Source organism: Hippopotamus amphibius, chromosome 1, assembly GCF_030028045.1.
Source record: "Hippopotamus amphibius kiboko isolate mHipAmp2 chromosome 1, mHipAmp2.hap2, whole genome shotgun sequence".
NCBI lineage: Eukaryota > Metazoa > Chordata > Mammalia > Artiodactyla > Hippopotamidae > Hippopotamus > Hippopotamus amphibius.
Genome location: NC_080186.1, coordinates 126331234 through 126343860, shown reverse-complemented (window position 1 = coordinate 126343860; position 12627 = coordinate 126331234). Strand labels below are relative to the sequence as shown.

At 38.1% G+C, this 12627-nt stretch overlaps 2 protein-coding genes across 10 annotated transcripts in view; one reads left to right on the top strand and one right to left on the bottom strand.

Moving 5' to 3' along the window:
• LOC130848966 (serine/threonine-protein kinase MARK2-like) overlaps nt 1-12627 on the bottom strand; it is an 88036-nt gene that overhangs the window by 66612 nt on the left and 8797 nt on the right. The gene's annotated exons all lie outside the window — the stretch shown is intronic.
• Nucleotides 8916-10746, top strand: LOC130849012 (AP-1 complex subunit sigma-2-like). Its single transcript, XM_057727541.1, has one exon. The coding sequence runs from the start codon at nt 9019-9021 to the stop codon at nt 9490-9492; it is 474 nt and encodes a 157-aa protein (XP_057583524.1). The 5' UTR covers nt 8916-9018; the 3' UTR covers nt 9493-10746.

The window sequence follows — 12627 nt, the reverse complement described above, 5'->3', positions numbered from 1 at the left end:
GTTTTATCACCCTTACAGAAGGGCATTTTGCAGGCTAGACAAGAGGGAGATCTGGAAGCTATGCAAATAGCATTTCCAGTGACTGTTCATGAAAGGGTGGCACCTGGAGTGGATCCTAATAATCCTAATGGAATTTATGAGGCAGTACATGAGCCGATACCCTTAATCAAAGGGCAAAAACAGCCTGGACTTTGTCCAAGATGTGGAAAAGGATTTCACTGGTCAAGCCAGTGTAAATCTAACTTCCATAAGGATGGAATCCCCTTGTCGGGAAACTATCAACGGGGCTCACTCCTAGCCCCGCAACCAAAGGGAGCCTATCAGATCTAGAAACAGGCAGAAATGGCCCAATACTCCGCAGTGTCATGGAATTATCACCAGCCACAGCAGGCAGCGCAGCCTTAGACCTTCCTTGTGCAGAATCTATTATTATACTGCCTGCAGAAACTCCAACATTGGTCAGAACAGGAATTACTGGACCTTTGCCAAAAGAAACCGTTGGCTTAATACTAGGAAGGTCTGGTTTAACATCAAAAGGAATTAGAATTCATACTGAAGTGATTGATAATGATTATACTGGAGAAATTAAAGTGATGATATCAACTTCGGTTCCATGGAAAGCCCATCCAGGTGATAGAATAGCACAGTTGCTTATTCTGCCATATTATAAGATTGGCAATAGTACAAAAGTAAGGAGAACGAAAGGCTTTGGAAGCACAGGAGAGGCTGGAGTTTTCCTCTCTGAAAAAATTTTAGAAACACGCCCAACGTGCTCAGTAACTATAAGTGGGAAAGCTTTTAGAGAATTAATAGACACAGGTGCTGATGTTTCAATTATAAGCAGTAATCATTGGCCTTCTCGCTGGCCTACTTGTCCTGCAGACATTACAGTGGTAGGTTTAGGTAGAGCTCATGGCTTGCAGCAAAGTGCTAAAATATTGCCTTGTATTGGCCCAGATGGGCAGCCAGCCCACTTACAACCCTATATAGCAGACCTTCCAATTAATTTATGGGGAAGGGATTTATTGCAACAATGGAAGGCTGAAATCCACATCCCAACATTAGATACTTATAGTATGCAAAGTCAAGAAATGCTGATAAATCAAGGATATCAGCCAGGGTTAGGTTTTGGTAAATATCATGAAGGGAAACTATTTCCCATTCCAGCTGAAGGTAATGCAAATAGAGAAGGTCTTGGATATCAGTCTTTTCACTAGTGGCCACTGTTCGTAAAAGCTTACTGCTTCCCCCAGCACCAATCCCATTGACCTGGAAAACTGATACACCTGTATGGGTTGAGCAGTGGCCTTTAACCATAGAAAAGTTAGAAGCTCTAACAGAATTAGTGACTGAACAGTTAGAAAAAGGACATATTGAAGAATCTTTTAGCCCATGGAACTCTCCAGTATTTCCAATAAAGAAAAAAACTGGTAAATGGCGTTTATTAACAGATCTCAGAGCAGTCAATGCAGTTATACAACCAATGGGGGCCTTACAACCAGGCCTCCCATCACCTAATATGATCCCTGCTAATTGGCCTTTAATAGTTATTGATCTGAAAGACTGCTTTTTCACCATTCCATTACATCCCAAAGATAAAGAAAAATTTGCTTTTTCTGTGCCTGCACTAAATAATAAAGAACCTCGAAAAAGGTTTCAGTGGAAGGTGTTACCTCAAGGCACGTTGAATAGCCCTACTATTTGCCAGAATTTTGTTGCTAAAGCCCTTGAACCAGTGCGACTAGAATTTCCTAATTGTTATCTTATCCATTACATGGATGATATCTTGTGTGCTGCTCCTAATCAAGATTTACTTACTTCTGCGTATATTAGCATGCAGCTTAGCCTTGATAGAGCAGGACTTAAAATAGCTCCAGAAAGGGTACAGATGCATAGCCCGTATCAATATTTGGGCACAATAGTTAATAGAACAACTATTAGACCACAAAAGGTGGAACTGAGGTCAGATCAAATCCACACTCTTAATGATTTGCAAAAACTCCTAGGAGATATTAATTGGCTTCGCCCATGCATGGAGATCCCCACCTATGCATTGTCTAACCTATTTGCTTTGTTAAAAGGGGATTCAAAATTAAATAGTCCAAGAACTTTAACATCAGCTGCTTTAGAGGAACTAAAACTTGTAGAAAGTAAAATTCATTCTTCTCAATTACAGAGAGTAACTGTTAATCAGCCATTGCAATTAATTATATTACCTTCTCCTCATTCACCTACGGGGATATTAATGCAAAATGAAGGAATTGTGGAATGGTTGTTTTTAGCAAATACTGTGGTAAAATCCTTGTCACCTTATTTAGAATTATTAACTCAGTTGGTTCTGAAGGGAAGAACTCGAAGTAAGCATTTAATTGGAACTGACCCTTCACATATAATTATTAATTTAACTACTAAAGAAATTCAGGCTTGTTTCCAAAATTGTGTAAGTTGGCAAATTGCCTTTGCTGATTATATTGGAAAAATTGATAATCACTATCCGAAAAATCCCATTTTGCAGTTTCTTAAGAGAACCCTATGGATTCTACCTCGAATAACAAAATCTGATCCTATACCAGATGCTTCTATAATTTTTACTGATGGCTCTAGTAAGGGCCGAGCGGGATATACGGGATTTAAAACACGACAAATCCCTGTCCCTCACTTTTCAGCTCAGCAAGCAGAATTATATGCAGTTATCTGTGCTTTGCAAGACATACCTCAGGCCGTTAATATTTTATCTGATTCTGCCTATGTGGTTCAAGACACTAATATGATAGAAACTGCTACTATCAAGCAGTCTATTCCACAGCCTCTTTAGGATCTTTTTCTATTACTTCAACGAGTTGTCCATTCTAGAAACGCTCCTTTTTCAACAATTTCTTGATATGTGGTCTATATCACATTCTACAGGACTTCCTTACAACCCCCAGGGACAAGCAATAGTTGAAAGAGCAAACCAACTACTTAAAAACATGCTCCAAAAACAAAAAGGGGGAATCACCCAAGGGCAACAAACAATTTTAAATAAAGCCTTATTTACTATTAATTTTTTGAATGTATCTGCACAGGCTACAGATACAGCAGCTGAGAGGCATTTTCAAGCCTCGTCTAAGAATGTGACTCATTTTAATGATGCACAGCCGCTGATATGGTGGCAGGACCCATTGACTAATATCTGGTCATCAGGAAGGTTAATCACATGGGGAAGAGGGTTTGCTTGTGTGTCACCAGGACAAGGCCTGGAACCTGTGTGGATTCCATCTCGGAGAATTAAGCCATATCATGAGCGTTCCAAAGAAACGCCATCTTGAATGGGATGTAGAATCTCCAGAGATGAACTTTGTACATTTGTTGTCAGGTTTGAGCTTTGGATACTAAGTTTACTAATTATGCCATCCCTGATAGACCTTTGTGTGAAATAAAACGGATATGGGCTGACAGACAAGATCAGATTCTTTGGGATGTTTGCCGTGGGACGGAGGGTGTGATACTACTTAATGGTTCCTATGGAACAGTATGAAACTGGTCCCCTAAGGGGTATGCAGTCTCTAATGGTTTACACCAAAACAACTCCTCCTGCAATCCCTATAAAAGGTTGTAATGGCATATACCAATATTGCCATGCACTCGCCCTATCCCATTTTATGGCTTAGGATTGGATTAATACTTCCTTGGCCTCAATTAGAGAATGGCCAAGCTCAAACAGAAATATGGAAACTTCCCTTAAGTTGAAGAACATTACAAATCTGGAATGGCCATGATGCCAGTGACACATCTGCTGGGATATGGAGCAGATGGTGTCACACTGGACATACAACAATTACAAACTAAAATAACTGGCATGCAATATGATTTTTGCAGTCTCTACACCAAAAGTGCTACTTTACAAAGTATAGCTGATGGATTAAAAGCATTGCATCCATTGGATTGGATAAAAGGCATGAATAGCAGTCTCCTAAGCATTTTGATACTTTTTGTTGTCTTTTAATTATCCTATGTTTAAGTTCTCAGGTGCACAGGAGGAACACTCCAAGGATTGACGGAAAAAGAAATAACTCGAATAGGCTTATCTTCTCCTACAGGCTTATCTTCTCCTACGAAAACAAAAAGGGGGAGATGTGGGAAGACATTCGGGAACCTTTTTGATGTGGGCCGAGCGATGGGATTCTTGAGCAGTGGAGGAGCTGAGGGTGCAGGGCGTGGAGACTAATATCACCCTGTTTGGTCCTGAGGGATGGCTGGTTAGCCAAAGACGGGTAAGATTCCTCAGAGGAGGAACAACCTAAGACAGGCACAGCCGCAGAGGGGCCAACAGGGGTGGTGCATAGAACCTTCCTTATATCACCGTGTTTGGCCCTGGAGGATGACTGGTTAGCCAGAGACGGGTAAGATTCCTCAAGGGAGGAACAACCTAAGACAGGCACAGTCGCAGAGGGGCCAACACGGGTGGGGCACAGACCCCCAATATCTGAGAGAGGTCTCCTACCCCCAGGGCTGTTTTGCTCTCCACCCCCAGCTCAAATCCACACCTGCTCAACTCAGACCCAGGAAGTAAACAAAGATAATTGCCTCAATCATGTGAGGCCTTTGACTGTTTATGAGTGTAACCTGAGAATGTTAGCCCACGAACTCAATAAAAGCAGCCTGGGATGAGTCAGTGGGGCTCTTGATCCGAGAGGTCTTGAGCCCCCCGGTCCCACTTTTCTCTTCAGTCTGTGTCTGTGTCTTCTTCAAGCTTGCGGCACCCGTCACTCACCTCGAGTTGCCGAGCTGGTCTCGGCACAGGCCCACCAAGGTGAGGAATGTCAGTGAACAGCCCAGGCTCCCAGCTGGGACCCCAGAGAGCTGTATCCTAGGAATAAGAGTAGACAGGAAATATGCCAGTTTTCAAAGGGAATGAAGCCGAGGTTCAAGTTATTTCAGTCCCTTGTTGGATGAAGGTGACTGGCTGCTAATCTGTCTTCTAGAAACAGAATAATCCAGTCTCAAATCATATCTATAATCTTTCCTCTACTATGTGCAGCAAAACTTAAAAAGAACCCTAGAGACACAACAAAGATAAAATTTAACAACCAAAACAGTGGGAAAACAGACACATAAACAGAATTATAGGAAATCCAGATATGGGCATTAACTGATAGAAACTTCAAAATGCAAGTATATCAATACCACTTCCTGTAGCACTGGCCTTGTCTTCCTGTCTTGTTTCCCTGCTTGAAGGCCTAGCCATACCTCACTCTATTCCCATGGTCATAAAACATCAATGTTAGCACATGGCTTTGGCCTCAGGCTCTGTTTTTAAGAAAAACCAGGGACTTCCCTGGTGGTCCAGTGGTTGAGACCTTGCCTTCCAATGCAGGGGGTGCAGGTTTGATCCCTGGTCAGGGAGGTAAGATTCCACATGCCTTGTGGCCAAGAAACCAAAACATAAAACAAAAGCAATATTGCAACAAATTCAGTCAAGACTTCAAAAATGCTCTACATCAAAAACACCTTTTTTTTTTAAAGGAAGAACCTAGACTAAGATACTATCACTAAAATGTTCAAAAAGTTAAATGACGATAGAAAATTTCACCAGAAACAAAGTATAATAAAAATGTGATTTTAGAAATAAAAATCACTATCATTTGAATAAATAGCTGAATGAATAGACTTAGTAGATGAGACTGGGGTTCCGCAAATATTATCTTAAAGAACCAGATAGTAAAAGTGAGTTTTCAGGCCATGTTGTCTCAGGTGCAATTATTCAACTCTGCTGGTGTAGTGCAAAAGAAGCCACAGGCAATATATAAATAAATGGGGATAGCTGTAAATTCCATTTACAAAGACAGGTGGTTGGCATGCTGGTCATAATCTGCTGACTTTTGGATTATATACACCTGAACAGAGAATTAATAAATTGACAAGTAAAAAGAAAATGGAAATTAGACATTTGGGATGAAGGCATAATTGTAGTTTGTAGTCCCAGAAAGGGGGAACAAAAAGAAAATGATAGAAATTATATCTGAAGAGGGAATAAATGAGAAAATCTTCTAAATCTGATGATGGATATCAAGCTACAGAGTCACGAGGCACCATGAACCTCAAGCAGAAGAAAGTTACTAATTACATCACAGTCAAATGGGTGAAAACCAAAAAGAGAGTAAACACTTTTGAAAGCAGACAGTGAAAAAACATTACCTTCCAAGGAAGAAAGATAAGGCTGACAGCTGACTCTTCAAGAGAATACACGGAAGCCAGAATACAATGGAGAGATAGCTTTAAAGCACTGAAAGAAAAGTTTCACAATGATAAAAAGATCAAGTCACTGAGAGAGGTAATGATTCTAAATGTGTGTACCCAACCACCTAGCCTCAAAATCTATAGTTCAAAAATTAACAAGAATAGAAAAGATATAGACAAAGACACAGTCATAGTGATAGTTTTACCAGGTCTCACTTGGTAACTAACAGAAGAAGCAGACAAAAATCAGTAAGGCTATAATTTTGCATAAAACCATTAATAAATATGACTCAACTGACATATGTAGAACATTGTGTCCAGCAACAGAAAACGACATATCATACTCTTCCAAAATTTGCTACACTCTGAGCCACAAATTAGGTTTTAACAATTTCAAAGCATTGAAATAATGTCATGTTCTTTGACTACAGTAGAATTAAGGTATAAAATGATGAGATGACTTGAAAATCCCCACATACTTGGACGCTACACTTCTAAATATTCAATGAGTCAGAGAATATACCACTATGGAAATTACAATACAATTTAACTGAATGGTAAAGGAAAAACTTTCATACCAAGCTTTGTCGAGTGAAACCTAAGGCATGCTTTGAGAGAAATTATTTACAGAGTCAAAAGCATATGTTACAGAAAAATTAGATGAAAATCACTGATCTAAGCATCCAGCTCAAAAAGTTAGAAAAACATATTGAATTCCGACAAAGTAAAGAGATGGTGATAATGAAGGTAAGAGCAGACATTAATGATGAGAATGAAACGACCTTCAAGTGGTTTATGAAGCCAAAAGGTGTTTCCGTGAAAAGTCTCATAAAACTGACAGCCATCCAACATGACTCATCAAGGAAAGAAAAAGAGTAGGGACAAATAATCAATTTTAGGAATGAGGAAGAAGACTTACTACAGATTCTCCACACAATGAAGAAATAAGACGATACTATCAAAAAATCTATGCCGATAACTTTCAGAGAGCTACTTGAAATACACAAATTCCTTGAAACAAAACTGACACATAAGGCAATACAACATCTGACTAGTCAAATAACAGCAATCTCATACAAACTGTTCCAGAAAATATGAACAGAGGACATACTTCTCAATTTGTTTTATAAAGCTAGTATAAAAGTAATACCAAGATCTGACAAAGACCTTACATGAAAAAAACAAAAACCCCAAAAAACCCCAAAAAATAATCGTAAATAAAATAATTGAAAATCATACCTACTGATACCCACAAGGATAATCCTTTTTATTAATACTAAAATAATAAATACCTGTAAGTAAATACTAATAAATTTTAATAAAAAATAATAATGACCAAGTGAAGTTTATTACAAGAGAGTAAGATTGGTTTAACATCTGAAAATTAATGTCATTCACTACATTAAAAGGAAAAAAGAAAAAATTATGCTCACTTCAGAAACTGCAAAAAAGGCATCTGATAAAATTCCACACTTATGTGTGATAATGATGCAAACTAGGAAAAAATGTATTTCATCAGATAAAAATACCTACAAGAAATTTATAGAAAACATCATACACAATGGGGGAATTACAGAGATCTTTGCCCTGAAAATGAGAAGCATGACCAGCATTGCTGCTGTCACTACTTCTATTCAACACTGTACTAGATGTCCTAGGTAATGCAATATGGCAAGAAAAATTTTAAAAAGCATACAAAAATTGGTAAGAAACAAAACTCATTATTTGCCGGTGTCATAACTGTCTATCTACATAATCCGAGAATACACAAACTATTAGTAGTAACAAGTGAATATAGTGAGAATATAATGTCAATATACAAAAATCAATTAGATTTTCATACTGCAGCAGAAAACAAATAGAAAAAATTTAAAAACACTTACAATTGTTATTGTATACAAATGTTATTGCATACAATTCCCAAAGAACAAACATTTGGAAATTAATTCAGTAAAAGATATGTAAAACATATACATGAAAATTATAAACATTATTAAAAAGAATTTTAAAAGAACTAATAAGCAAAGGAATGAATATACCATATTTATGGATTGGGAGACTTGATATTGGAAAGTCACTTTCTCTGAACTGACCTACAGATGCAATGCAATTCCAATCAAAACAAGCAGAATTTTATAAAAATTTAGAAGCATATTTCCAAATTCACATGGAAGGAGTCAAGGAAAATCTTTAAGAACAAAGCTGAAGAACTAATACTACCACGTATCAAGACTTGTTTTAATGCTACAGTCATTAAGACACAATGGTATTGGTGCAAGTAGACAAATAGGTCAATGAATCAGAACAGAGTCCAGAACAGACGCACACATACAGAGTTTGGGATTTAAGACAAGGGGAGAAAAACTGTCTTTTCACCTAATGGTGTTGGGTCAATAGGATAGTCATGGGGAAAAGATATTGATGCACGACATACGCAAATATCAATTCTAGGTGGAGTATATTATATAGCTCTTCATAAGTAAGGTAAAACAAGTTTTTAAGATGAAAACGTGCAAGAATAGTTTTATGATGCTGGATAAGGCAAAGATTTTCTAACCAGGACACAAAGAGCTTACACATCAAGTTTAAAATTAACAACCTACACCACAACACATTAAGAACTTCTGTATGGGGACACTGAGAGCCCTAAATACATTTAATAGAGAATAAAAGTTGAAAATAGCTCCCCGCAGCAACACGGCTTCTCCTCCTCCGCTCAGCGACAGGGGCTTCCCCTCAGCCGCCGCCGCCGCCGCCGCCGCCGGCCGAGCCCCGCCGCGCCCGCGGCCCGCAGCCGCAATGCAGTTTATGTTGCTTTTTAGTCGTCATGGAAAGCTTCGACTGCAGAAATGGTATGTCCCATTATCAGACAAAGAGAAGAAAAAGATCACAAGAGAACTTGTTCAAACCGTTTTAGCACGGAAACCTAAAATGTGCAGCTTTCTTGAGTGGCGAGATCTGAAGATTGTTTACAAAAGATATGCCAGTCTATATTTTTGCTGTGCTATTGAGGATCAGGACAATGAACTAATTACCCTGGAAGTAATTCATCGTTATGTGGAATTACTTGATAAGTATTTTGGCAGTGTGAGTGAACTTGATATCATCTTTAATTTTGAGAAGGCTTATTTTATTTTGGATGAGTTTCTTTTGGGAGGAGAAGTTCAGGAAACATCCAAGAAAAATGTCCTTAAGGCAATAGAGCAGGCTGATCTACTGCAGGAGGAAGCTGAAACCCCACGTAGTGTTCTTGAAGAAATTGGACTGACATAACTCTTCTCCCCTGTTGATGACTTCTTGTGGCATTTCACACACTGTAGATGGTCACTGCCTTCATGTCCATGTTAGCTAATGGTGTAAGATGACGTCTTGTCAGTATTACTGTTCTGCTAAGCTGCTTCACTCTGGCCTACACAATTTTTTTTTAAAGGGAACTTTGGTTAATCAAGTGATAACAAGGGATTTAAATATGAATTAGAATGAAGGAAAAGAAAGGTACTTTTTCTGGCTATTTTAAAGTTTATAGGTCTGTTTCTCTTGAATAGATTATTATCATTACCTTGATTATGTGTATCTATGAATATGACACAATCAGGCAATAGACATTTATTAATTACTGTCTGGCAAAAAAGTTAAATTATGTGAAACCTGGTTTTATGAAACCAAAGACTAGTGCATTTCAGTATGTATGCAAATAAAGGGAACTGATATGGCACATATCGAATGAAAATTTCACTCTATGTTGAAACTCTAGAAAAAAAACAAATTTATACCAAAGACCCTTATTAGAAACTAAACACCTTAAAACAAAGGCAATACACAAAAGACTAATGGAATGATGCTGTTTTACACTAAAAATTATTTCTTAGGCATTCTAAACCTGGAATGAGGAACAGAGATCAGCTGTTTCATAATAGTAAGCATGTTATTTTTAAGGCCAAGGAACATCTGACTCCTGAGATAAGTTTTTTGTGGTTATAATCACTCAGTAACGTAGTTGGATTGTTTTTGATGCCCCCAAAATTAAATGGAATTGTTGACTTACCAGGGATTCTTAATCTCTTACGGAAAATGTGCTACTCTCTTCACAAAGTGTAGCATAAGTCATTGTTTAAAGCACGAATATTCCTTCTGGGGTGCTTGTTACAGCCAAATTTATTTTACTCCCCTATTGCTTCCCTCCACTTAGAAGTGCAGCAAACTGTAGGGCAGCTTCCTTCCCTTCCATGGCACTGCCTAGTTATCGGAAATCATAAATATAAAAACGGACACCACCTCTCATAGGAAAGTGTGAGTTGAATGAAGTAAAATGGCATTAGCGGGCTCTATATTTTTAAAGGATATACAGTTGTTTCAATGTCACTTTTATACATACTTCTACGTATGTAAACATGTCTTCACAGTTTACACTTCATTTGTATCTGCTGGGCTGGATTAAGCTTTGTTGTGATTGTGACCAGTATTCAGGCCACATGAGCACTGTCTTATCACATCACCAATTAGTTGTAATAAATGTTAAATGCACACCAAAAAAAAAAAGTTGAAAATAAAATGAATTAAGAATTTAGCTCTAGAAGTTAAAAATACAACACCAACATAAAACCATGTAAAGATGAAGGAAAGGAATGAAAAAATTTACATAAATAGAATGTTTTCTAAACTCTGAGAGTCAACAAGACTAAAATCTAGTTCTTAGATGTCTCAGAGACAAATCTTCAGATGTTTGGACAAAACAAAAGTTAGACAAGGAAGCAGTGAACAAGTTTAGGAGTGAAACAGAAAGCTACAGGCACAGTTGAGATTTTTTTTTAATGATAAAGAAATGCTATGATTACATTTGAAAAGTTAAGTTTGAAAAATTAGATGAATTGGACACTTCTTGAGAAAAACTGCAAAACTGACTCAGAAACAGAAGTGGAAAGAAATCAATAACCTAGGAGGAGCTGAAATGGTTTTCTAAGTCTTGTTCATTACCACCAAAAGGAAACAGAAGAAAGGAAGGGAGGGAGGGAAAGAAAAGGCATTAAGCCCAGATGTTGTACAGAAAGAAAGAAGCCTTATTACAGCAGATGCATTTTATTAGCTACCAATGTCCATGCCCTCTCCCCTCCTGCCATAGCCTCGTTCCACAGCCTTGTTCCAAGGCTCACTTCTCCTGCACGGGTCTCAGATAACTGTCTTAGCAACTGTCAAATATACAACAGAGTACTGTTAACTTTAGTCACTGTACACTACGTTCCATCCCCAGAACTCATTTATCTCATAACTGGAAGTTTGCACTTTCTGACCACCTTCACCGGTTCACCTGCCCCACCCTCTTCCTGCCGCTGGCAACCATCAATCTGTTCTCTGTACCTGTGAGCTTGGATTTTTTTTAGATTCCACATGGAAGTGAAATCATACAATATCTGTCTTTCTCTGACTTATTTCACTCAGCAGAATTCCCTCAAGGTCCATGTTTTGGCTACTGTAAACAGTGCTGCAATGAACATGGGGTGCAGATATCTTTTTGACGCAGTGATTTTGCTTCCTTCAGATACATCCCCAGAAGTGGAATGCCTAGATAGTAGGGGAGGTCTGTTTTAGCTTTCTGATGATCCTCCATATTGTTTCAGCAGAGGCTGCACCAATTTACACTCCCACCCGCAATGCACAGGGTTCCCTTTTCCCCACATCCCCACCAACACTTATTATCTCTTGTCTTTTTGATAACCGCCTGCTCCCAGGTGTGAGGTGATATCTCACTTGTGGTTTTGATTTGCACTTCCCTGATGATTAGTGATGTTGGGCACCCTTTCATGTACCTGTTGGCCATCTGTATGTCTTCTTTGGAAACATGTCTATTCAGGTCCTCTGCCCTTTTTTTTTTCCATAACAATATAATACTGAAAAAAAAATTCATCAATCCACATATTTTCCTCAAGCTACACACTACTCGTAGCTTAAATTTATAAAATGGATGAAATTTCAGTCAATTCCAGTTCTTTACCCTGTCCTTTGAAAAGGCAATGCAGGTGCTTAGAGGTTTATTAATATCATAATATCTTTAAATGTCATTAAAACATGATGCAGTATTATCTTTCTTCTTGGGAAAAAGTCCCTGTTACTACCATTGAGAATTTCTGAGCACTGCAAGAAAATTTTAATCTTAAGAAGGAGTTTATATTTGCATATTTGTTCTTCAATTTCAAGAACAATGGCATTATGTTGTATTATTTTAGAGAGGAAAACAGGCAAAATGGGAGATAAAAGATGATTTCTTTAAAATAAATAAAAACTGCTAACTAAACATATAATGCCCCTTCCTCCAATACTAAAAACTTTAGAAAAATGAAGTGACTTCCATCTGCAGGGATCTTTTTTCTCCCCCAAGGTTTTGTTTTTGCTTTTGTGTTTTGTGACCGGGCA